This window comes from Apteryx rowi, unplaced genomic scaffold, assembly GCF_003343035.1.
Source record: "Apteryx rowi isolate R43461 unplaced genomic scaffold, aptRow1 scaffold_11, whole genome shotgun sequence".
In the NCBI taxonomy this organism is placed as follows: Eukaryota; Metazoa; Chordata; class Aves; order Apterygiformes; family Apterygidae; genus Apteryx; species Apteryx rowi.
The window spans coordinates 7,278,805-7,306,385 of NW_020447308.1; the positions used below are offsets into that span (position 1 = coordinate 7,278,805).

The following is a 27,581-nucleotide window of genomic DNA, read 5'->3' on the forward strand; positions in this document are numbered from 1 at the left end:
CTGCAGGGGATTAGAAGCGCTATATGAATAAGGTAGCGATGCTGAAGGTGAGAGAGCAGATAGGGCCTTTAGGATAGGGCCTTTCATTCTTATTAGAATTTTTCCTCTGTTTAGAGCTTTACAGGTAATCCTGAGTGTAAATAATCAAAAGAAATATTGTTTTGTGAAGCTTCAAGTGCTATTTAGTGCTTTACATTTCTCTTTTYGTATGTTTGTGCTTTTCCTCCTAAAATACTAGAAGCATAAGAATGGAGATTGTAAATGTGTTTTTCCTGCAGCCTGGACAGTTCTCCTGTCCTGTTGTGAAAACAAGACTTTCTGCAGAGACCTGAGCAAAGCCAGGCTCCAGACCTTGCCATTTCTTTTATAATTTGTTACTTATTTATTTATTTTACATACCTCCCCCATCACACATTAGATTCGTTTGAACTTCATGCACCAGTAACAGTCACTGCAATCAGAGCAGTAGCCCATATTAATGGTACCATGTGTAGAACTTTCCTGGAAATACTTATTTCATTGTGTCTTCTAACATCTGCTTCTGTGCTTTCAGTTCATGTCTCTAGTCTGTCATTTACATCTGCACAAAACCATTTCCCCTGCCATTTAACTGGCATCTAAAATATGTTATGTATATTGATGCTTGATTTTTCTGGTTACTTTATCCATATCAAATGCCTAGATTTTACCAGTTTAAGCTTCGTTCTCACCTGCTTCATTACTTCTTCAGATGTGGATAATTGCCATCTAGTGTAGTCTCCTCTACTGTTTAGTTATTGTTATCTACAGTGTATCATCCATTGTAGCTTCTACCTGGGGCTGCGCTGCATCTACTATTGGACCTTTATGTGGATATCGCCATTGTATTGCACATTGCTACAAATAAAATCACTAACAACATATGGCCTGTTATGATCCTTTTATCCAAACTCTGCCATTTTGTATATTTGTGACACACTGCAGATTTTGTGAAGATTGCTTCATAATATTTGTTTACCATCTGCTGCACTCTATTTGGTTTCTTGCTAAGATTTCTTCCTCCATTTTAAGTGACATTAGCAAAATCCAGCCAGTACGTAGGATTTTTTGGTTCTACTTTTGCTTCCCTAATGTGCTGGAAAATCATATTGCTGTGCTCTAGGCAAGTAGAGAAGCCTGGAAATCTTTCTGAACCCATGCATCATATTTAGCGAGTTTTTGGGCTGTGCCCACTTATATGTCATGGTAGGATGGCAAAGAATCTCTGTACAGAAATGAGAAATACACTTTTTTTTTTCTGTTTTTCTTAAAAAAAAAAAAAATTGCCTCACTATTTTAGACTTGACTTTTTTTATTACCAGGTAACATTTTCTGCCTTTTCATCAATATATTTTAATTTCACTTATTCTCTTTGTTCCACCTTCAGGAATTATGAAGTTCTGAGAACTCTAGAGTTAATTTCTTATCATTTGAAATGAATAGTGCATGATTTCTTTTTTTCTTTCTTTCTTTCTTTCCCCCCCTCCCCCACCCTGAAATGTTTTCCAAGTGAGCTCTGAGAGTTTGCCAGCCACTTCTTTTGGTGGTCCTACCTCTGTTTTTCTTCTTGAATGAGGCTTGTTTAACAGCTTTGATCTCTCTCTCTCTGGCATATATTTTTCCTCTTCTGCATTTTGCTCTGATCCTCTTTTTGTTGCTGCATGGCTTTCATTGTGCTCGCTATTCTAGCAGTAGCTTCTTCAGCCTTTCTTTTTCTGCTCCTACAGTGCTACAGTGACTTGGGTTTTGGCCAGATAGCAGTTCTGCAACTCCTCCTCCTTTCTGTCTAAAATGTTTCCAGGCAAGGAAACATTCAGTTTCAATTCGCTAACTCTTCTTAATCTTTTCATCATTCATGACTTGCTGCAGGCTGGTAGCCCTAGCAAGTACTTTCGTCGACCTGGCAATTCACCAGTTAAATTTCCAGGAGACAAGACTATTGTAGGACATGGCTGTGCCAGCTGGTGGTTCTTCCAGTTTTCCTGTTTCCAGTGTCCCTTAGCTCTATTCTGGTACATTTTTAAAGTGTAATTTTATGTTTTTTACATTACATTTTTGTCCGCTTATTTGTTGCTTGTTCTTTCTTCCCTTCTGCATTGTTTTGCTCTTTTCATTATAGCCTCAGAATTATCTGCTAGGTTTTCAGAGGCAGAATGTACAAACTCCTCAGGTAATTTTGATTGGTTAATTTAGATCTGCTCATAACTACAAGCAAGAGTTAAGTTTTCATCCTGGGAAATAATGGCGCGTTTAGTGTTCTGATGCAAGGGCCATGGCCGCAGAAAGCACGTGTATCGGTTAGAGCGTGTCTCCTGAGAGGAGGGCAGGCAGACTTTTCACTCTCCTCTGCTCACACGCTGAGGTGGTCGGAAGCAAATCTGCTTCAGTCCTGAAGCCAAATAAACACATTCGCTCCTCTCTGAATCTTCATCCTTTGGTATTTAGTAGGTGTTTGAAAAATGGAATGCATGTTGCTTCTTGGTTTCCTGAAGCATGTTAGCTCTAGCAGAGTGCTTTTCTTCTGTAGCCCTGTGGCCTTCTGACCAGCTTGCTTGCATCTGGTTGACTTGGAGCACAGGCAGAGTGTTTTGGTCTGTCTGAACTCATTGGTGTGGACGTGTCCTTACACACTAAGCCCCTGTCAGCTTTCATGAAGAGGTGAACATCTCTGTCCTTTTCAATACCCGACTCAAATGGACCTGTGTATTTGAGATTCCCCACAGTAGAGGTTTTCATGCTAAAAAGGCATGTGAATTTGTCTGCTGCTCTTTGGTACTTCAGTTAGATGTTGTGAGGCTCTTTTATTTTCAAAGAGCTCCCTGTCCGAAGGGAAAACCCACATATAGAACTGGGGTATATGCCAATGTGCTGTGGTCTTTTTTTTATAAGTATCTAAGGAAGATATCTAAATTGCAGCAGACAAAAATTGGAGACAGATCATTAACCCCTCCCTCATCCCCAAAGCTAGAGCAATAAGAAGAAATCAACATTTTGTTACTGATTTGGAGAGGAGGGGTCCATTCCAGTCATCTGGTGACTTGCGTGGCTCTTCCTTCAGTAAAAGTGCGTGAGCTTTGCACAAGGCTTGGGAGAGGAGGAAGGGGCTGGACCTGCTCTGAGCAAAGTGAAGGATCTGCAGAGGGCGTCTCCGCAACGGCAGCATGTAACGTTGGAGCCTGTTGTTGCACCAGCTGGTGCTAATGGGGGGGATTTAGCCCCCTGGTAAATCTGCACCTGCTGAATCCTGCCATATGTGTTTGGAAAGYCTATTTCTCCTTTAGATCTTCATATTAATAATTCTTTCTGAATGCCTTGCTCTGCTGGAGCCTTTCCGAATCTTGTTCTCTCGTCTGATTGTGTTACTGCAGCAGCATCTTGCCTCGTGCCAGAAGGTGCAGTGTCTGGGTGTTTGTGGCTGTGCTTGAGCTCTCATCGCAAAACGGTGATTACCCCGTCATGCCGTTCACGCACCGAGCATCTTCTTCACCCACAGTTGCACTATGAACAAAACCACAGGCTGCTTTGCTTGGGTGCTGACTTCTGTCTTCATCTGAATGTATGTCTGTATGTATAAACATGCAGATTTACGTTCACTTCTGTTACTATTTTTAAGTCAGCATTACTGTGTCACGAACAAGCAGCGATACCCATGCCGTTGTAACGGGGACCGGGAGGAGGAACTTGACATGGGGCTGGTGAGCTGAGATAGGAAGGAACGATGGAAAGGACGGAAGGTTTTAGTGGAAAGAAAACAATTTTAATCCTCTTTGTTATAGTAATCTAACTTTTGATGAAAGAAACTGCCAAAACTTAACTCCATCTGGGAGGGCTGAGGCACATGGAGAAACTGCCCAAACTTTACTTTCAGTTTACTATGGCAAAAGAACAACTTGTCGGATGTTTGCAGGGAGTGTTACAGTGCGTGCGAGACTCCAGGCTTCTGGAGAGATTCTGCTACTAAAACAATTGTTGAGAGCAAAGTTTTGAGTGCTTTGTTCATGCCCCCCTTTTCTAGATGTAATTATAGTCTCTGTTAATTAATATTTGGAATCATTATAAATTACTATTTCAGAGTACCTGATTACTTGTGTGGTTGGCTTATACATCCTTTTTGTTTTCATTTGCTTGTAAATGTTCAGGTAAAATGGGCCAACCTGATGCACTAAAATAGTAAATCTTTTTTTTTTCCTTTGATGAATATAATATATTTTTTTGTTAGATGAAGATGAAGATGGTGATCGGATTACTGTTAGAAGTGATGAAGAAATGAAGGCCATGCTATCCTATGTAAGTGTAGTATAACAAATGCTGATATCTTCTGTGTTTACCAGTTTCTGTTCTTGGGGTTTTTTGCTTGTATCAAAGTGTTAATATAAACTACAGTGTTTACAGTATAATATTCCTATATTGTGTGTAGGTGTTTAAAAACTGCATCACATGAGACGTATGGACATGCTTGACTTTTTTTAAAAAGACTTGTACACTTACTGATCATATCATAAACATTAAGAATAATGCATCTTAATGACTTTTGCATTAGGTATAGTGCAAGCTAAATGGACTATCAATTTCTTGTATTTTTTATGCAGTACTTAAAGTAACGGCTCATTAAAAATGAACCCCTGGGCTCTAAAAATTTTTCAAAATCTACTTTCATCTGGAGACCGTTTCACCCCGCCTAACGGAAGAGTTACATTTTAGCTTCAGGCTCAATATTCATAGAAGATTTAAAGTCGTATATTCTGTTTTTTAATATGAGATATATGTGTGTATGTGTATATCTTTATGTACATAAAATCTCTCTATATAGATACCTATAAATATAAAATCTTTCTACAGATATAAAGTATGGGGATACTTACTGAAACAAAACACGTTGAGTATAGCTTAAAAATGTATCTTTCATGCTGCAGATGTAAGTGAAAACTTCCATTTAATATTTCCTTTCAAATGAAATTGATAAGCAAGAAAATAGCAAATAGTTTCATGAGTATTCTTCCTCTAAGTCAGATGGAATGCTAGTTCCTTATAAAGTGCGCCTCTTGACAAGAGATTGCTTTTATATTATGTTAATGGTCTTAACTTTGAACATATTGGAAACAAATGCTGTATAGTGCCAGTCAYGTGTTTTTGGTAGGAGTTAACAACTTGGTTTAGTTTGGTCCTCATCATCATAAAAATGTTAAAGTTGCCCTTTCACTCTTAGGGCTTATTTTAATGACAGTCAAAAGCAACCATGTTTTGTACTCATCCTTTTGTTCCTGCAGCCCTGTCTATAAACTTTTTCATAAAGCAACTAGCTGCTAAGTAAGGGATCGAGGTTCAGTTCCCTGTTGTAGAGAAAGAACATGCTTGGATCATCTCAGTCTTGCCTAAGTCTCTGCTGTATGGCTTGTTCTTGGGTACGTGTTCTCTAGTGTTTGGCAAAAAACAACGTTGTTGTGTTGTGAACTTAGAACGTAAATGCATCAAACAGTCAAAGTTTTTAATGAAGTGGGCTTATGTTTTCTTGCTGGCCCCAGAGAAGGCTTCCTCTGTGAAGTTCTGATCCTTTGATATCTGCAGAGATTTTTCTGCAGATATTATGGCTTTTCTGCATAGATATTTCCGCACACCAGAACTTGCCTTGTGAAGGCTTGGGTAGACCATTAGTCACGTGGAAGTCTGTTAGTAGACACTGGTTCAGAGAGTTTTTAGTCATTGTCAATGACTTAATCCTAGGGTGAAAGAAGTGCAGATTCCAGATGATGGTGACTGATCTCTGTAAAACAGAACTCTTTCAAGGGATTTATTAAATAAGCCTCTATAATGTGGAATTTTTTTTCCAGAGGAGCTGAAACCATTGTATTCCAAGTTTGATATCAAAGAGCATAAGACAGTTGTGTGAAAGAAGGGGAGAAAAAACTTGTTCCAGTTGAGGGAATTTTTTATGCGTTTGGGGGGTTTTCTTTTGTTTTGTTTTGTGCAATAGATCACCAGTGATGCTTCCCCACTGGAACTCCTCTGACATATGTATTCCTTGCTGTTCCTTAAAAAATGTCTGTCATTATTGCCATTAAGCTAGAACACTTGAATTTTCCTGGTAAAATTTTACAATTAATCATGCCTTTGTAAGGTCATCTTTTTGCTATGCTTCCAAGCTTACTGTTAAAGTTTCAGTACATTAGAGTTGTGCCTGAGCAACCCTCTACTTTCCCTACAAATTATGAGATGTCTGTAAATGACTTCTTTCCAGTTCAGCAGTTTTTCTTTTCTGAACATCTTCCCTTAAGTTTTAAACTAGGTGGCTACTTCAGTATTGCGTTGATGTTTTAACTTTCTGACTTCCTATAGTTGTCATTTTAGGGTATGTTTATGAGAAAGTGAATCTTCTACAAGGAAAAGAATGAATCTACTGTTATCTTGAAGAATACACTAGGGGAAAAAGTTACTGATTTTTTGCTCTTAGAAGTCCATTGTTACAACTCGTTAGACATGAGTGCGAGATTATTATACCTTATTGCTGTGCGTGTTCCTGGTGTAGGGGCACATGTATGTGGTCAGACTCACGTTGCTGGCTGTCCCAGCTCCTGAACGATTCTCTTCRTATGCCCTCTGCTCTGGCAGGTATTTATACACCGGGAGGACATAGCCGGATGGTTCAGCATCAAATACCTGAGCTACTTGGGGCTGGTGATACCTGTTTGTTCTGCTTGACATAGTTAACTTTTTGCAATATGGCATTTTACGTGAGGCCGTATCTAAGACTATAAACGGAAACTTGTAGCCTAACCTATAAGCCCCATGCTGGGAAAATGGGCTGTAGCATTTGGCTCTAGCAAAGCGTGTGCTCTGAAAGCAGATACTGTGGGTGAGACTCTGGGCTCTGCCACTCAAGGTGATGATGCTGTAGGCCTGCAACGAATGTTTGGAGGATGAAACAGCTGYTGAATGTTTCTAGGAATGTTGATGTGATGCAGTTCTGTTAGTGCGCTCCAAAATGGAAGTGAAGGATTTCGGTATAAAAATGAAGAAATAATTCTTTGAGAGTACAGGTCTGTTCCATGAAAGTAAGGTATTATGATGGGACAAGATGCTTTGCATCTTATGTGACCTTTTATTCTTAGGTTCTTTCGTTTCAGAAGTTGACAGTAAGAGTGATTCAGGCAGGTCTGGAATTATTTTGGAATATGCAGAAATACTTCATGTAATACCTATGCAAATGTTGTGGGGTGATCAATAAAACTATTTTTTCTATTGTGCATTACAGTTAATTAAAGAGAGACATTGAGTAGCAGCAGAGCTGCACTTTAGCAGTTGTCTTGTATCAGTATAAAAAGGCAGTAATTTTTTTGACAGCCACTGATTGGAAAGTTGCTTGCAGCTTTCTGAAAGCAAGGGGTACATGCTCTGGATCAATAACTGGCAAATTTTCCATTAAAAAGAATACCTGAACAATGTTCCAAATAGCCACTGGCATCTTAATTTTCCATGGAAACCTCAAATGCTCATATGTGGAGGACAAGTCATTTTCAGACAATTTTTCCAGACTACTTGTTAACAGTTATTGCTGTCCCAAAAGGTTGACAGCTTACATGATTGATATTTCATTTACTTGTCATCACTGTTTGAGTAATGGAGAGGGCCACATTTCTTTCTCTCTTTTCTCTCTCTCTCCTTTTTTTTTTTTGTAAGAAACAGTCTCTTGTATGTTTATTTTAGTTTAGTATTCTGAAGAGTATGTAATATGTTTATACTGGATGTATATGTCTCGAGGTCATAGAACGCCCCTTTAAAAAAATAGTTTTTTATTTTTTAAACAGTTTTGGCCCCCCTATGGAGCAGGAGATTCTTTCACTGCTCCGTAACTAATAGGTGCCAGCAACACACTTTTCTGAAGGGGTCTGGGGACATGGGGAGGATTTGGCTTGTTATTCATGACCCCACAATACAAAATAAGTCTATGGGGTAGTCCATCCCATTCCTGAAAAACCTCTTGGTCCTTTCCAAAACAGTGGACTTCTGTAACGATTGACTTTGTATAAGCACAGTGAAAGCGTGTGTCATGGGTTTATTTAAGTTGTGTATTTATACGTTTGYACACTAATGTGAACCAGATCCTCTGCTCAAAAATCTTGTGGTGAGATTTTAATGAGGGAAATGCTTCTAGCAGCAGGCATGGTACTAAGTGTACACATAGGAGGCTGAGCTAGGCAGATCTGCATACCCTCAGCAGGTTTCTTCCTAACTGTTTTTTCACAAAAGGAAATTTCTTCCTGCTTCTTGATATGAATAAGAAAAACAAAAACATTGAAAAGCTTCTCTTTGTGCCAAGCTAATGGACTGTTGTAGCAGTTTAGGATCTTTGTCTTGTAAAGGAAATTGTGAATGAGGTTCTGCACATAAACTGACGCTGGTGCCCACACAGAGCCGCGTTACAAATGTAGTCAAGTTTCAATCTGTCGTAAAGGTACCTGGGCCTGAAGTGCAAGATCTGGAGCTCCCGCGTCCCGTGTGGTTTTATGAAGAGAGGGTGGGATTTGATTTAGTGCAATCTTAGTAACACCAGCTAATAGCTGCTTACTATAGTTCGCATGTTTGATCCTATTATAAGAGGAAAGAAAAGTGTTTTATAACATTAAGTAGTTAATAAACTGTTTTCTTATTTTTTTTATTTGCATGAGTAAAAATGAATGCTTTATGGGAAATCATTGGTGTGAGTGAAATACACGTGTTTGATTCCACAGAGACTTTTTTTCTGTTGACATTTAATCTTGCCARTTTGAGTAATAGCATCACAAAAAACTCATAACAGTGACATTCTGAAGTCTTAGACCACACTCAGCTGGTGAAAATTAGCATGAAAGTCAGTGGAGCTACACTGATTTATGCCGTGAAGATCTGGCCCACAGCCAGCGTTTTTGCTTCAAAGATGTTTGGTGATTGCATGCTTTGTGATGTGCTTTCAATATTTAATACACATCATAATCAGAGATGTATGGGTTAGACCGTAAACTTTTAGTAAGGTCTATCTTCCACTCTGGGTTTGTTCTAGTACATCTAGTACATCTACTGGTCTTACTGTTAAATGTCTTATCTGGTGGATGCTCATTGCTTCTCAAGGAGTAAGAGCCAGTTCTGAAAGGCTAAGAAAGACTCTGAGTTGTTTAATCCAAATTTAATTCTCCATTTAATCCCACTGTTCTTCCTTATCATGCCACATCTCAGTCTTCCTCATGCCACATTCAGTATTTTCTGTCGTCTCAGATACTCAGTCTGTTTCCCTGTTTAAGAAGGGGAGGAACCCCCCCCCCAAAAAAAAAAAAACCCCAAGCCTTTTTGTACATTCTTAGCCTTTCTTTATCAATAAACTTTCCCTGCAGATCCCTGCTAGCAGTCCCTGTAGAGTCCACGCGCTGTTGTCCAAGGTCTTGGTGTCTGCAGTGGCTTTCTAGTAACGCTGCTTTGTATACCCTTCTGTGCCTTAAACTGATACGCTAAGGGACTGCACGACTTCTCTGCTTCTGTGGCATGTGGCCCTAAGTGCCCTCGTTGTGCTTCAGCATTGCAAATTCTTGGATAGTTTCCAGATTCTTTTCTCCCTTGGAGTTTTCTTGATTGCATAATTTTTTTACTATATTTACAATGTTTCTTTGTTTCCGCATTTGACTGACTTTTTTTCCCCGACTTCTCCAGGTGTGGTAACTGCTGTGTTTGCTGTAAATGTGCAATTTACTCAGTCTTCTGAAACATTCCCAGGTTTCAGGTGAGCCCGAAACCTGCATGGTTGGGCCAATAACAGATCCCTGTGCTTGATTCAGTACAGTAGTGGCTATCATAGCCCTTCAGTTATGATCCTTGCGTGCCGCTTTATTGCGTGAACATTGCAAATGGTAGGAAAGCACTCTCAAATTCTGATATGTATAATGGCAATTTAAAAAAAATGCAAATTTAACACTCTAAGTGCTCTTACTACTATTCATACATTACTGAGTAATCTCTTTCTTTAATCTCTTTGCAGTATTACACCACTGTAATGGAACAGCAAGTAAATGGACAGTTAATAGAGCCTCTACAGATATATCCAAGAGGTAATGCTTAACAAATTCTAATCAACAATGATTATATCAGTAAACTGTTTCATCAACAGTTATGTTTTCAGAAGGTTTAAATGCACATAACGTGATGTTTACCTCTTAATTTGGGTAGAAGAATTCATTATTGTAGGGAGTGTAGTGAAAACTACAGTTATTGCATATAAAATAGCTAATTTACTGAAGTAAATTAGACTAACAAGATTCAGTTTGCATAGTACATATTTCTGTACATTAAAAAAACTCATTGGTGATGTTTTTACATGTATTCAAACCAAAGCAGATGGATAACTTAAGTTTTAGGTACTTACAAACATTGTTTTTTCTAAAGATCTTTAATCTTGTAATATTGTTAATCAGTCTTACAGACTTGGGGACTGTGACTGTCATTGTTCATTTTGAAAACGGGAACATGTCTGTCACAGAAGCTCTATGGATGACACATTTTATTTGAGATTTAGGGACTTAGCAGTGGTACTGAAATGATCACAAGTTACTTTAATAGCTCTCCTGAATAGGGAAAGATGTAATCAAGTATGTGGGTTGAGAAGCAATTAAAAAATAGGTCATTTACATCCTGAACAAAAATCCATAGGCAGCTACATAGATTTTTGGGAATGCGCCTCTCTCTCTGAACTTAAATAATGGTTAATAAAAGACTAATACATTACATAATTCCTCTGATTCATTCAGATGTTCTCAGTAGCCAATCTTTGAATCTGTGGTTCTTAATTGATGAAACAGATAAGGTTTAAATTCTCCAAGTAAATCTCCCAGCAATAAATTAATTGAAATAATTAAAAATTAAACTCTTCTCACTTAACTGATATTATACAAATAATCATACTATGAGTTTCCCAATTAAACATTCTAGACTTCTATTACTTACAACTCTCTGAAGTTTGATTTGGGCAATTAACCAACAGTCTTTTCAAACACATGCTAATAAGGTCTCAAAAGGAAGCTGGGTTTCCTGGTAGTTTAGTAAGCTCCTATGGAAAAGAGACTTGAAGTCAAGGGGAATGCAAAGGTTTTTTTATAACTCAGCCTAGCAGGATCTGATTGAGAGGGACCTCATGGAGGTCCTAGCTGTAGAATGCTAGGTAATCAGCAGACTCGATTCCTTGCAGTTCAGGTAAGTGCTGAGTGCAAGGACAGCTATACAAGGGGAAGACTGTGTTCTGCCCCCTTGCCCCTTCCTAAGCTGAGATGAGTCTCAGCCTTTCCCCTGAACCTGTCTCTTCCTGTAGAAGGCATTTAGTTACTGACATATGCTCTATCTGAAAAAACACTGACCACCTCTTGCAAGAAAGAAAATGCTAGACTTTCATGTAGCTTGGAGAAATGATGATTTACTAGATGATCCTAGTAGGTGGGGAGCCCTTCTTGGAAATGCAAAGCAATTGGATCTCTTTCCCTTTAAGCAGACAGTTCAAGGAAGTTGTGGTGGGAGATTGCTCAGTAGCTGTCATGACCAAGAGTTTAAAGGACATTTTGAGGTTACAGATCAGGCTTAACCTGCTTTTAGATTCTCCTTTTGGGGTAACTGAGCTGTTCCTGAAGAACCAGCCATGTGGATTTCTGCTCCTACTCTAAGACAGAATGCTCCTGCCTCTTTCCTTGTTAGTTTTATATCCAAGAATAATCTTCTTTGACTGTATAGATTTGGAATTTGTCTCCATTCTGATGAGGATACAATCCCTGTTTATTATCTCAGCTTTTTCACAGTCAGCCCAACTACGCACGTGTCTGCTGGGTATTTCCTCGTAGATGGCTTGCCGCTTACTTATTCTAAATTGCTTCAGAGCTGAGTTGCTGTTTCATCTTTCCAAATCACCTTCTTAAAACATCTATTCTTCCTGTTTCTAGGTTACAGCTTTAAAGCAATCTTGCACTCCTTTCATACCCAGACTACCTCTAGGTTCTGCTGCTGCTTTTCTGCAATATTGAATAAAATGTGCTTTCCTGCAATTTTTCTGTCTTCTGGCAAAAAAAGTGCTATCTTGCCTCTCTACTGAACATTCCCAATTTTGTCAGCACAAGCACTTTTCTTTCATATCTTTTTGGCTGTGCCTCTCTGCACACTGCAGTTTAAAGCTTCATCAGTAACATGCAGGGTTTTTTGCCTGTTATTTAAGGGTCTCCCTTTTCAAGAAGTGTCTTCACAATCCTGCTCTTCCTTTGACTCCTTTTCCCTTTCTGCCTCTCTTAATTCCAGAGGGCTTCTTCTTCCTTCCAGTTGCTCTCTCCAGTCAAACAGCTTCTGAAACCTCGTGTGTTCCACCAAGCCTGCCAGTAGTAAATGTCCACGTGCCACTCTTTGTTACCTTGGCTTTGCTGTACTCATTTCATAATTTTAAGGTCTTTGAGGGGGAAAAAGCGGCATTTAGTATCTTTTGTATATTTAAAAAAATTGTGTTCTTGTTATCTAGATAGTCAGTCAGAGTTCTTTTTCACACTGAAGTTAAACCTGTGTATATAAATGCACCCACGTATACCTATATCCCATCTATATTATATATACCCTCGTGTGGAATGCTAGGCAAATATATCACTTACTACATAGAGCACATAAGAACAGTACAATTCATATTGAAACCATATGATTTTGTTACCAAAGCCATTATGGCCAGTGGGGTAAATGATACCTGACATATATTTTTGTATCTTGTTCAAAATGTTGATTTCTATATCTTGAGGAAAAATTCTAGTATGCTTATATGTATTTTAGAATAGTTTAATATTTTCTCTCTCTCTCTCTTTTTTTTTTTTCATGCCCACAGTATCATAGTATTTGTCGTCTTTAAGACGCACATGGTAATTTCTAATGTCATTTAAAGGCACATGGCCTGGCCCAGCCCTAACTGATGTGTTTAATAACTATCATCTGTGTCCTTCTGACTAATAAATAGTTCTGTTTCCTGCTGTCAAAAATTGAAGTGAAATGCATGTGCATCAGAGAAAGAGAAAAATCAAATTCATCCCTCCTCAGACAATCAATCAAAAGTGACAGGCCCTTTAACATACAATTTGTAGGGCACTGTAGTTTTAAAATGGGAACTGTCTGTAACATGTAGCTAGAAGCCTTTGTGGCTTTAACATTTGACAAAAGCACATCCACTGAATGGGAAAACAAGGCAATATATAGTTCAAGAGACTCTAAGAAAATACTTTCTCCTCAAGCAGCATGTCCCTCTGTAAACCTAGACATCATAATAAGGTGCCACATTTGCACATCTGTGGCCAAGATGTGGCATTTTGTATTGCATTTATCCAGTATTTGCTTTCTTGAGACTCACTGCTATTGCTCCCTGACATTTTTTCCACGTTTAAAACAAACTGTCTCTGTTTGGCAACATGACTAATTTAAAATGTGTGGCAGCTGCTTCTTCTAAAATACATCTTGCAAATAATTCTGCTAAATGTCAGAAAAATACAGCATGTAAAAATATAATGACATAAGATATTGATTTTAATTTGAATTACAAAAAGAATCTGATAATTTTAGCTAACAGTTCTCTTGATTTTGATGTGTTTTAAGCAGAAATTAGAATTTATATTACATGGTGTCAGAAAGCTCTTAGCATTTATAAATGCTCACTCCTGCAAGTTAAAAATCCTGGTTCATAATTCCCACTCTGGGTCTTGTGAGGCACTTTTCAATCATTTCTCTCTGCTAATTTTGGTGTCACCCTCATTTCTTTTTAAAAGATTCATTTTGAGCAAATTTGTAAATGGCCCTGATGTGTTCTACAATTTAGTCAATTACTGTTTCAGCCTGCAAGCCTCCTGGGAAACGGAACATACATGGCCTGAAGGTACGAATTTCAATAATTGTTTCAGTAAAGTTAGATGGATTTGTAATGCTGTGTTCCACTTATTGAAATGTCAAATAAAACTGCACTTTCTTGAGCTCTGACAAGCAGATTTTTTTTATGAGGGTGGGAGAAAGATTCATCTGCTGGGTGTTGGCTGCAATATCTGTATATACCATTTTATTAAAAACGGTATTGCCTTTTTTTTTCTTTTTCAACCTCTGTTAATAAGCTTCCTAAATTTTAATATTCAGCTGATCAACTAATATCTGCTACTAGCACAAGAATGGTTTAAAAAAACCAGCAACCTATATTCATTTGATATAAGTAATCTATGTAAGTATGGAACCCACTACAATGAAATTATTTTAAGTTATTTGATTCATTCACGTATACTTACTGAATTGCTTCTGTAAACATACCCATTTTGAAATGCAGAAGACTACTAATATATTAAATGACTGTTTAGTTTTTAAAATGAGAATAAATGGTAGACATACCATTTCTGTTTTTTCTTTATTATTTAACTAAGCATTTAAAATATAAGGATAGTATATTGCAGTCCATGAATTATATAGCCTGCTAACCTACATACAGGCAAGACCTCAACCATCGGCATGCCTAGCAACAAGCTAATTAACCTTCATAGTGAAATGAGAAATTCATGGCAAATTACAGGTTAATTAGAATAGTGTCCTCTGAACACAAACGACTGATAAAGATTCTTTCCCTGCCTGCAGGTAAATACGCGAGCAGGGTCTGCTAATAATAGCAGTTCAGCAGTCTCGGATTCCCTTCCAAGCAATAGGTAAGAGTCAAGAACGGGAGTATATGTTTTGTTTTGTTTTGTTGCATTATAACAGAATGGAACCTTGCGTGCAGTAGTTATCAGTGATAAGCTCGGTGTTGAATAACTTTATCAATACGACTACTGGACACACTGAAGTGGGGAAGGCAAAATTATCTTGATTCATGGATCTTGTTAGACTCATATTGCTGGTTGTTCAGTAGACATATTTTCTRCCAGAAGAAATGTCTTTGCAGGATGTTTCAGATGGCTTTGCTCTTAATAAAGCACTGAAATACTGTATATATACTGTATATATCCAATACTGAGCCAGAACTGCATTTATTTTAATTGATTTAATAATCACTYTCTATCAAAAGGTCTTTGAGTTACTTAGCAGGTTCAGGTTGTCTTTGCTTATCTCATACCAGGATTTTTTGATTTTAAAATTTGATACCCAATTCAAGAAGTTCATTAATATGGAATTAGATTTTTGAAAAATCCGAACATCTTAAGTGCCCTGTTTCATATAGTTTCAGCAGAATTTTGAAGTCTGTCTCCCTTATTTTTCTTTTCAAGTTCCAGCCATGGTTCCAAAACCTGTATAAAGATCTTGGAATATAAGAGAAAACTCTGTTGTTTTTTTTCAGAGATCTGTTTTTTTAATACTGGAACATGAACTCCTTGCATTATATAAACTAAGTTACAGGAAGGTGCTATACTGAATGATGACTTTTTTGTTTTACGTCTTGTTTATTTTTAAAAGGAAATATGAAGAAGATGAAGCCAGACTTTTCTTATAGGTATATAGTTGAAAAGACAAAAGGCAACAGTCAAAAGCTGAAACGTGAGAATAGAAACCTCCAGAGGTCCCTTCCAACCTAAATTACTCTGATTCTAATAGGTGTACGCAATGTAATATTAGTTATTCTACTTAACCATGTATTAGTATGCTGCTCCCTTTTCTCTCCAAGAACATTTAAAAAAAAAATTGACAGGGATGAATGTGATCAAAGACAGAATCATGCTGAAGCAAGCCTGTCTAGTTGGTGAAGATGGGGTGCCCTTTTTGGCAAACACCGCAGGTGGATACGGTGGGTGACTGTCCAGCACATCCTGCCTGGGCTGGGTACGAGTGAYGTGACACCGTTGCCCCTTGAAGAGGGGCCGCTCCTCCACGCGCCTGACGGCAGTGCCCAAGTCCTGAGGCAGTGAGGAGCCAGCTTCACGGATCGCTAAAAGCCGTTTTGGTGATCCACTTAGTGGCTTTGCTAACAGGAGGGATAAAAGAAGCCAGTGCCCTGTGTAAATCCACGGAGGCCAAGTTTGCCCCCCATCCCTTGAGGAGGAGTTGCTGTCTGTTGCAAGAGTGAAGGTCCTGTCCGAGACTTCTTAAAGCAAATACGAATGTCTCTGAACTGCAGGCCTTCTCCCCATCCGTCATACCACTAAACTAAATAAAGCTTCCTTCTGTCCCCGTTGTGCTTTGGCTTTCAGTACTTCCTGTACTTTGAGCTTGTTCTTAAAGTGCGTTGAAAATGAGGTTTCTAGAAGATTCTTGTCACCTTATTTGGTGGTTAATTGCCATTCCTTTTCCAAAACCTTCTGCACTATGAGTTTTGTTTTTGAAGTAATTGAAAGTCTCTCTTTGTTTCATGTTCACAAATTGTTAGTCATGAAAGATGACAAGATCAACTTATGTTTCCGTGGAAAACTTAATTTTTCTTTAAAGTAGTCGTGGGAACAAGAGGCCTATTAAAGAACAAAGCCACCAAATATGAAATCTGTGTTTTTGCTGTTCTTGTTAATAATGATCTGTGATCAAGACACGTGCGCATGCCTTTCAAGAATATATTATTCTGTACTTTCTTTTTTTTCCTTTCCTTTTTTTTTTTTTTTTTAACTTCAGTAATATGAGCAGAATGTTTCTTTGGGATAAGTTTTCCAGAAATACTGCTGTCTAGGCAGTTTGCTGTGTTGAGTGTGTGAGGAATGGAGTTTGTCAGGAAAGGGGGTGGAGTGCTAATGAGTATTTTGGGAATAGGGGAGGGGGAGTAATTTGCACCACTAATAATTTTACCTACCAAACATACCAGGCTGATAGATGCACTCTGTTAAAGTTTTCATACTAGAAAAAATAATATGGGTCACTTTGTCTTATCTAAGAAGGCTGACACAGAAATAGTTTCTGCTGAAAAAGAACAGGGACCACAACAACAACTTGAGCTGGAATGGATATGTGTGTTGATCTGGACTCATCTCCCTAAATTTAGGTGTATCACTGAGGCACGTAAATCAGGAGTGAACTCACCTACTCCCCATGCCCACCTTTACGGTCAGTTGAGGTAGTGAGGCATCGTCAGAGGGTGCGTTCTGCTGAAGATTTATATAAAAATTGGTGAGGGGTAATGCCTTACTGGGTCTTCAAATGAGATAAGGTACCTGAAAGTAGATGAGAACCTTATTTTTCCTGTTGTTTTTGAAACACATGGTGTGTGAGGATCTCTCTTTTGGTTCTCTCTTTTTGAACTGTCAAATGATAGATTGTAGAAAAGTATAGTCAGATATCTAAAACACTAGTCTGTGAAGGTGAAAATAATCRTGATACTTTTAAATTTTCATTGCTCCTCAATTTCTGCTGTGTGCAGTTTGAGGGAGTCTGTATTGCTAAGGTTAAATCTATCCAGAATATGTAACCATAAGCTTAATCTGATGGTTTGTTCTTTGGTATGGTTTCGCTTCATTTTACAGAGCTAAATGATGTATTCATTAAAAATAACTGATTTTTTTTCCCCCTCCCCAGCTTAAAAAAGTCTTCTGCAGAGCTGAAGAAAATACTAGCAAATGGCCAGGTATGTGCACTGAATTGAGTCTTGGGTACATGCGTGTCTTGTTACTGCCTAATACTGCAGTGACTGGCATAGCACGGATAGGTGGAGAGATGCTTACTGCTCACTTAGTTGTAATGTGTTCTTTTAATACAGAACAGGAGAGACCATGAAAACCTTCATGATATGAATGAGTTATGTGTCCTGATTTACTTTGATTGGCATAGCAATTTGCTTCCCATTTCTCAAAATGTGCTAATCAGATTTAGCTCCAAATAGATTGAAGTACCTCACACATGTTGCACTGCTGCCACAATTTCAGGGAAGAAAGTTAATCAATTTTGAATAACTAAGTCAACTGCTGAGGTAGAATGACCTTCGTATTTTTAGGGCAGTACTTATTTAGCCCGTTCTTGCAAGGAACTGCTCTGCATTATTTGGAACCCCCTTATGCTGTGTGGGATTTTTTTTTTTTTTTCTTCTTTTTTTAAGTCCTAGAAAGCTGCCCTGTTAGTTTCTCTTTCTGATCCAGATATTCAGATTCTGGCACCCAGAAGTGAAAGGTTTAATGTAACGATTGAAGGACAAGTGGACAAACGGAGCAGTCATTCCCCATTTTGAATTGAACATATGTGCAGACCCACAGTTGTATAATGACCTTAAATATACACCGTTAAATTAAACTACCCTAAAAGAATCCCAGATTCTTCAGGAGCAACATAAATATGTTTTAATGTTTGTCATGGTGAAAGCCCTTTGATAGCCTTGGAGGCAGGCACCTGTCCGTTGCGATCAAGCTTGCCTATTAGGCTCTATTGACTGAGACATCTGTGTCACTGCAAATAAAAGACTCTTATTGATTTTCTTAACTGCTGTTCACTTCCCCTCCATGTTTCGAAGGCTGAAATCTTAATTATCTCAGATGCGTATTCAGTGCCTTCACACAATGACCTCTCCAAGCCTCATTGGCATTTCATGAATCAAGTAGTTGTAGTTGAGCGTGTCAAGAAGATAAAGGCTGGTCTTCATGCTTGTCCTTCAGTATCACCTGTAACATTGTGGTCTAATAGATGAGAGTGCCCCTTTAAAATGCGAGTCTAGCAGCCCAGGATTGCAGCCTTGCTTATTCGGCACCGAATCCTGTGAATACAGCTTGGAAATGTATTTTTAAGCTTGTCAGCATTCCTTACATGCAGACATAGTTTAATATTCATGGAGTCTTACTAGGTAGATTTGTTAAATGTTTTTTAAAAATTGTGTGTAACCAACATATTTCTCTGGGTAACTTAAAATTACATAAGTATTAACAGCATGCTTTTGAACTTTTAAAATGAAACTTAATAATTCATACTATTGCTGGCTCCCTTCTGGAATCATTTTCAAAAAAAATAGAATTACTGAACATGAATAAAAGCCTTTTTCTCATGATTGAGTTCATAAGCTGAATTTGGCATTTTATTTGTTCTAAGCAGTAGAAATGATTGTTTTGTATACCTTGCAATAGATCATTACAGATTTTTCCTTGGTAGTAGAGTTATAGAAAGGTATAAAGGAACCAAAAATCTTTTAACGGTATTAATAATTTTACTTATGCCCATTAAAGACAAAATGCAAAATAAGCTTTAATATTACCTTTTCACCCTGGTCTAATAGGAGTTATATAATACTTCCTTTCAAGAGAAAATGTTTTTTTGTTATGCTGCATTGTATTCTGCAAAATTTGGTCACAGATTCATAACTGGAAATGAGTTTCTGGTTGTAACTTTAACTTTTCTTCCTTTTGCGGGATTAAGTCACACTTATCATTACTTAAATGTGGGTTGGGTTATTATTTTTTATTATTTTTGGCAGTTTATGCTTTCAGGCATTTATAATGATATTCCTCTAGTAGTTTCCATTTAGGTTTAATAAGGAATTCATATTAATCATTAAAAGAAGGGGACATGATTCTTCAAGATAATCAAATATTGACAGGTTAGAAATAGCTTTCTGCCTAGGTTCATTGATATAGGTGATGTGATATAAATATTTATTTCTTTTCTGTCACTCAGAGTAAATGCCACCAATTGATTCAGCATTGATATAGTGTCAACAGTTCATAAGAAACATTTGACTGGCTTGTGTTTTCCGATTAGTCTCTGCTCTATAAAGTGGGATTTACTAAATCTCTTCAATTGTCTGCTCATAGAGTGTGACTGCTTTCTGAAACCATTATTGCTTCGATTCGTAAAGCAAAGGTATGGCTATAGGACTTTGCCTCTGTCAGGCCTCTACATATAAAATAAGGATTAATTGAGCATTTTGGTTTTAATGATTTACAAGAGATAGACACTGATTTCTTTCAAAAACAGCAGGTATAAACAAAGGACGTTTTGTTTGCTGATCCGTAATTGAAGTCTGTTTCTCTTTTTCATTAATTCTGTTAATATTGGCATCCAATCAAATTCGGTTTTGCAGGTTTAATATTCCAGTCCATACTGTCAAGTTCCTTTGTATTATGTTATCATTTTATGATTGAGAATCCAGTTTTCCCAGTAAAATAAATAAATCACAACATGTTTTTTGGCATCTTTATTTGAGCCAGTAAATCACACTTTATCTCTCTATCGTTTGCTGGCAGATACTTGCTCCACCCCAGTCCTCCTGTTCCTGCCTCGCTTCCTGGTCGCTCCTTTGTGCGTAGCTGACAAGAAGTGGTACCGGGCTGGCAGCGAGGGAGAGCAGTGCCACATCAGGGCAAAGAGCTGCTGTGCTCATTGGCTTTTAGGGAATGGCGTGAAGAAAACACTTTTTACCACTTAGTAAAAAGCAGGAGAAAAGAGAGGATGCTTTATGTCCCTGGTTCTGCTCAATTAGTTGCTTATAGGTTGCATAACCACAAAAAATGTATGTCCCCCACCTCCAGAAGTGAAGACATAAATGTGCTTGCAGCAGTGTGGATTCATTAGATTTCTCATACAGTTTTGTTTATAAGTGTATTCCTGGGAGTGTATAAAAGAGATGTTTGCTGTTACCTTGAAGACCAGAGAATTAAAGTTCTAGGCTTAGGAGAGCAGAAGTCCTTAAACACTGTATGTGCTTTAAATTAGATGGTGAGGGAAATTTTTATTGCAAAGGATCCAGTAGAGATTCTTTATATCTTTCAAACCCCATTCATGAATTCTTTTTCCTCATATGAGGTGGTTTTGCCCCCTCTTTATTTGCATTTTCTGACTTGATACTAGAAGCAAGACAGTTTTAATGATAACATTTATACTGAAAACTTATTTTGACCCTTAAATGGCCCATTCCATACTGCCTTAAGGTACCTGGCCCAGGTTTAACTACAAATATGTTATAATGCAGAGGTATTCTGCTTTGAGGTATTTCTAGTTGTCTTAGAACTTACAAAATTTCAACCAAAATTCAGCCCTTCAGCTGAGAGAAATGCATAGAATAAGAAGTGTTTCCTGTGAGAAACACGCACGCTTTTTATTCAGACAGTGAAAGAACAGAATGCAAATTTTAAAGTTCAGCATTTCTGTCCTTAAAACATACTATTTCAAATCGATTAAATACTCCGCTTTGTCGGTAAAACATGCTGAGCGTGACTGTTTAAGGCATTTCAGCTTGTTACTGACACCCGCTTGTTCCAGCTGAAGCCAGGGGCAAAGTTCCTGTTATCTTCACTGACATTGTATGAAAGTGGATGCTTAAACGTGGCCGAGTAACTGAAGGGCGCGTGTCCCCACTGAATTTTTAAAGCCCTTTCAGAAGTTGGATAAATACACAGATAGTTAGCTTATGGCAAGCTCAGCGTGGTTCTCACCATGGTGCTACTGATACTTGAAACTGCTAATTTAAAGCTATCTCAGATGTGTTTACGTGATCTCTAATGACATCGGTGATAACAGACCAGACATATCATTAGGTATTTTTTGAAATGCCTTTTAGCACATAAAAATGACAAGAAGTCTTTAAGCTGCCAAGCCAACTCATGTAAAATGTTTAACTTGATATCCCATAAAATATAAATAGATTATAGAAATAAGATAATGATTTGGTAACAAATTTCTAGGAAAATATTATTTAAAAACTGAAATTATCCAGTCATTTACTGCTCATAATGATCAGGAAATGGAGTGTTTGTTTTTGTTTTTTTTTGTTTAAAGCATAGAAAATGTGTGCAGCCTGGAATTTATTGTGGTTGAAAGATTTTTTTATTTTTTTCCCCCCTCCTTTTTTTTTCTCCAAGTACACATGCACTTTCCGAAAATGTCTGTGGTGATTTTTGAAAAGCTGGCTTAGCTTGAAAATCACTATAACCATATTTGTACAGGAGAAGGTTGAACTGTAGCTTTACATTTGAATCGCTCATCTAGCGGGCCAGTGTGTAATCGGCTCTTCTAAAATCCTCGTCAGAAAGACCCGGAGTGCCAGCACTTGCCCCGTACAGTGCTTGTATCGGGCTTCTACTTGACTCTCTGAGGGTATCATCACGCTCTCAGCAAAGCTGTCCCAGTGCGAAGGAAGCTTCTGAGGCCAGCAGTTTGTTATGTAACTGAAGGAAAATTATTGTCATTGGATAGCAATTGAAGACTATTTTTACTGCAGAATATTCACTTTAGTTAACAAGTAGTTAAATTAACCTCTGCAGAGCAATCCTACCGATAGAACCTCATCATTCGATTAGTATCAATTATGCTGATTCTAGAATAAGTCATAAACTTTTCCAGCCGTACGTAAGATGACAGTTTTTTGTTGGATTGTTTCCATTCACCTCCAACTTTGGCTTTGGTTATGTGCTGTTCTGGAGACCCTTTTCCTATCAGTATCTGTGACCTGACCCTCTTGAGCTATATTATATCATTCCATTTTGACACCTTTTATCAAACTTTAATGAAATGACCCAGGCAAACAAATTGTCATTAAACTTTCCATCACTTTGTCCCTTGGTATCGTCTTTTATAAATTGGACAGCAAATGTTGTATTGATCTTCTCGTTCTTGCAGCTGAACTTGAAATGACCCAGACTGCTTGTTGTTTATGGCCTAGAGTTGCTTTTCCTTGACATTTCCATCCACAGCATGACATCTCTTTTGTTTTTCTTTCTTTCTTGTGGAGATGAATGAACAAGACATACGGTATCGAGACATCCTCGGTCATGGCAATGGAGGCACAGTCTACAAGTGAGTGTTGAATTTCACTTAAATTTTTTTAAAAATAAAATTTAAGTTTTTTTTTCTTTCATGTGTACAATAAGGTGTAGGTGGGCCATTGCTGCTATGCAGAAAAAAATATAAAATAAATTCTAAATATAAACTTTTTAGAAATTCTCTTTACATATTTGCAAGGTAGCTGCTTCTGGGTGCCATGAGGACTGGTGCATTTTTATTATCTTTTTAATACTTAGCTTTGAATCCCTCCTGGGTAACAAGTTAATGGTTCACAAGTGGAACTTGAAATGTCCTGAAGCATAATGAATTGCCTTCGGTATTTGCAATACCATTATTCTTGCCAGCTTACCACGCCCTTTGCTAGCCCAATCCTGCGAGTGACACCAGCGGGATGTGATGACACTATTGCTCTGCCTTTCTCTAGCAATTCAAAATTAGTAAATACCCTTTCTCTGTTGCGGTGACTTCCCTCCCTTATGAGCAGCTTTACGCACAGGCTGATGAATATATTAAATTATCAACTCCCCCAAATTTTGGTAGTGAAGCTTATACCCTGCAGCCAGTATTAATTTTAATATTGTAAAGATTATAATAGCAGAGATATAGTTTTCTCAACAGGAAAGTCTTTCTCATGCATAGTGCAAAGTTTAAACTACATAATGTAATATCTGGTACTTAATAGTCTGCAGTGGTGTATGAAAAATATTCCACTAGGAATTAAGAAATCCATACTTTGTAAGAAAGCCCTGAGGGAGTAATAAAGGTTTCCTCCAGAGAGCTATTTACCATATACAGTAACCCAGCATCCCATTATGATTTTGTTTATACCTTAGATACTTTAACTTTGATATTAACATTTTTAAAAAATGTTTTAAAAGCTACCGTGCATTTCATTTAGTTTCTAATTGGCTGCCAGCGTTGCGAAACAGCTGGCTTTGGTCTCCTTGCAGAAGGTTTAATGAAAATGGGCTTCCAAAACCTTTAAGGGAAAAACCTAGTTTTTGAATGGACTCTTCAGAAATTAGGTTAGCCTTGTAGATGGAATGTAGCCCAGAAAATTCATTCACATTCTCTTGTAGAAAGATATTCCTAAACCAAGWATCTTGCAGAAATGATGTTCTCTTACTTTACAAGAAGAAGGYTTTGAGAAAGGGTGTTGCACTTTACAGCCCAGTCAGTGTCTTACTGCTGTTTTCTGATTTAGAGAAGTTTCCTTCTGTACTGATCCGGGTGCAAGTGGGAGAAGCATTGCAAAGGAGAGCCAGGTGCTCTGATGCCTGTGGAAGGCTTTGAAGCCCATTTAGGGAAAGGAATGTCCCACAGAACAGGGGAATCCGCATAGGATTGTCAGCCCCTTACCTCTGTCTTCCAATATAACTGTATTTACTATCTGTCCTGCTCTCAGTGTTTTTGTTTCTCTCTAGCTTTTGCAGTCATAGTGCAGGGGCTTCACTTCCTGTGCCCACAAATAGTTTTTGAGCTTGTTTAGCAGATATCTTCAGCATGCTAAAGTTCAGTGCCTTCAGTTCCACCCTATATGGACCTTGTTCGGATACTGCTGGTCATTTTGAACCTCCCTAAAGGTTCTGAAGTTACACTGCAGCCTTTGTTAGGGAAGAGGAGAAGATGATAGTGGTGGATGACACGTGAAGGTGGAAGGAAAGAGGTGAAAGGAGGGAGAAATCTGCAGACAGTGTGAAGGAGGAATAATTATGAGACAGTTGAAGAGAAGAGTTTGTAAGGATGAGACAGGGAGAGAAGGAGAAAACTCCTGTGTGCTTTGCTAATCTTCTTTCATTAAGAACCTGCTGAACTTTGTGTCCAGTTGTCAGCTTGTCTGCAAGTTCCCCGCTCACAAGAAACAGCCCCATTCCATGTTTGCTGTGTGTATGTAGTCTGTGAAATGATACAGTGCTTTTAGGTGAAGAAGATGGTATAAAAATGTCTCATTCTTTAGTAATATTGTCACATACGTAGTACGTGCTCCATGTTTTGCAAAATTCATACGGGAAGTTTGGAATGAAATGCTATGTAAAGCCAAACTTGCACCTTTTGACTTGCATTTCTGAAGGGCAGTATAGTTGTGTGTCTGCTCTTTGTTTAATATTTTTTACAAAACTGTTTTTCTCTTCCAAGGAATAATACTTTAGTAAGAGTCTGCAAGAGTGATGAAGGGACAGAGGCGTGAATGTTCAAGGAACAGCAGATTATAGCACAGGAGGGAATGCATAACACTTCTGGCAGCTCTTCTCCATTGACTTGCTGCTTTGTGTGGGCTGATTCTGTGATCTGCTTTGTTTAGTGTTTTTTGAGTATCACAATTGCCTTGGAATTGGGAAAGTAAAAAATTTTAACTGTAAAAACATGACTCCTCTTCTGTATTAGGGAAAATATTTCTACCTGCCTTTCTTTTTCCTTTTTATGTTCACATTTTAAATTATCAATTGCTGCGCCTTAACAGTATTTTCTGCAGCATGAGCGCCATCCCGCATTGTTGCAGAGAGCGCACCATTCTCATGTGTGGCTACTTAACCCGTTCCTGAGGTCTGACACTTTTGGCAATGCAAATAATAGCAGATTATCGATCTGAAATAAGTTTTGTCCCGAAACTGGACTACTGCTAAGGTAGGCTTATGTGTCAGATGTTCCCGCACTTGCTTCTTATTCCGTAGGACTGAAGAGTTGCACCAGGTTACTCTCTCATCCCTGAAGAGCTGCTGCTTGCTGCAGTTGCAGGGAGTTGGCAATTACCATGCTGCAGTGAGGTGCTGTAGACCCAGCAGGCCCAACTTCCTATTTTGGGACAATTACCCCTTTTTAAAGGGGAGCCTTGCTAAAGGACCATCTGTGTAACACAATCCACTAAGAAGTTGTAAAATGGAATACTTACAGGTAGCTGGATTGCACTAGTCACAGATAGCAGCACACATATATTTTATTCTAGTAAATCAATGAACATTTGTCAAATAAAATTAATTGCAAACGTTTGGCTGTTTTCCTCTTCAAGCATTCCATGCTGTGGGTTTRTCTCAGAAAAGGCTGTGTGTAGTATTGATTTGAATCTAAAGAACGAGTGCATGTGTGTGGTATCTTTTTTTTTTCCTCTTTCTTTTCAGCACATTATACTAAGTCAAATCCATTATGGCAATGATATATTATCAGCATTCAGCAAACAAGATAGCGTGTCGCAGGTCGCTGAGCAAAAATTTTCAGCCTCTCTTTCCATGTGAATTAACTACTATTGAAATAGTTTATTGAGATTGAAGTATTGATCACTTTTCATGCTAACCTTGGCTTAAGGGGGGGAAAGGGGAGGTGTTTCTGTTCTCTTTGGAAGACGCTATGTTTAGTTAGAAAATATATTTCATTTATTTGGGTTCTTTACAACTGCAACTGTTTTATTGCTTGGAAAAGAGGTATCTTAGCTTTATTTTTATGACAGTATAATTATACTTTAGAAATACACTTGATTACTGTGTGTAGCAAAATTGTTCCAGTATATTGGCTTGGCCAATATTGCTATACAAACAACTTTTCAGTCAATTGAGTCTGGTAAAAATCAATACTTTATTGCAATACTTCTAGTGAGAACTTGCTGAATCTAAATGTTTTTCCTTTTGTAAAAAGAGAAGGGATTTTGTGGTTGTTTGACGCCCTATTTTTCCCCTACTTTTTGATATGCTGTTTTCTTAATTAAGGAATGATAGAAATTATAGAGTTAGATCCTGCAAATATATGCTTTTTGATTGTTTGAATATACAGTTCTGACACAGAATGGAAGTATGTACCCTGCCCTGAGTAAAGATTGTCAGGGAAAGCGATGAGATCTGCAATAGCATAGACTGGAAGCATCTTTCTCTTCTGTTTCCCAGTCATTCTAGTTGGTTTACATCATTAACTGGGATTTCCACTTTACCTTGAGTATTATAGGACCAATTCTATGAATTCTTGGAACCCCTTAGCTACCACTGATTTCATGGAGTTTTGCACCATATAAGACTGACCCCAAGACTGTTACGTTGGTAGATGTTTTAGCTTTCCAGCTTTGCAACAGACTTTCTAATTTTTTATCAACTATTTTATAGAAGTTGATAGGATGGGGAATGTACGGTGTTGACTGCTTCACAGCAGAAAAAAATACTGGTATACCAGTGCATCCAGGGTATTCACTTAAATTGCTTTTTTGAAAAATAATTCACTGGTAGGTCCAAAAGACATTTAAATTAGGTGCTTCTCTGCTCCATCTTTTAGTTCCATCATTGGCTGCAGAACTCTGAGAGACCATGTTTTGGTAAGATTGCTCCTTTACTTCAGTGAAATAGTGTTAACATTTTGATTTGTAATGTGATGTATGCATTCTACCAGCCAGTCTCAGGAGTAGTTACATTAAATTATTTAGAAGGAAAATACTTAGCTATGTGTATTTTGAATCTAATACAACACGGTAGAAGTATATATCTCTGGCAAATAATTACTCTGTGAAGTCTGTCACTCACGTGGCATATCTGAAGTGTCGCAGTTTCCTTCCTTTACACATGAGCAAAAGGAATATTTTTATCTCATCTCGTATGTTCTAGTTTTTGCTTTATAATTGTAAATAAGTGAAATGTTCAAAGAATCCTTTTTAGGTGATGGTTCACTGTAGCGTTTTAGGTACTTGGGTTTTTTTTTAAGGTGTGTTGTGTATGGCGTGTAAATCTTGGATTTTGTTAGAGGAGTCTTCAGTAGCAGCAAGCGATATCACTCTGCATACTGCAATAACCGTGAAGTCCCAGTGATGCCATAATTAATTTGTAAAGTCACCTAATATCTGGAAAGGAGAGGCAGGGGAAAGGGAGAATTGGTTATCATCTTAACAAAATGCTGTTAAACCAGACGGTTTCACTATAAGTTGAGTAATTGGA

The 27,581-nt window shown here is 37.9% G+C and overlaps 1 protein-coding gene across 10 annotated transcripts in view; it reads left to right on the plus strand.

Moving 5' to 3' along the window:
- The window catches only part of MAP2K5 (mitogen-activated protein kinase kinase 5), a 146,007-nt gene that overhangs the window by 9,377 nt on the left and 109,049 nt on the right, over nucleotides 1-27,581 (plus strand). For all 10 annotated transcript variants that reach the window (XR_003254839.1, XR_003254840.1, XR_003254844.1 and 7 more), the window contains exons 3-8: nucleotides 4,238-4,305; nucleotides 10,019-10,088; nucleotides 13,869-13,909; nucleotides 14,647-14,714; nucleotides 17,497-17,545; nucleotides 22,625-22,689. Coding sequence is in view for 7 of the 10 variants with exons in the window: in XM_026073797.1 (XP_025929582.1) it covers nucleotides 4,238-4,305; nucleotides 10,019-10,088; nucleotides 13,869-13,909; nucleotides 14,647-14,714; nucleotides 17,497-17,545; nucleotides 22,625-22,689 (361 nt within the window). In the remaining 3 variants the exon portion in view is untranslated. The remainder of the gene's footprint in view (nucleotides 1-4,237; nucleotides 4,306-10,018; nucleotides 10,089-13,868; nucleotides 13,910-14,646; nucleotides 14,715-17,496; nucleotides 17,546-22,624; nucleotides 22,690-27,581) is intronic.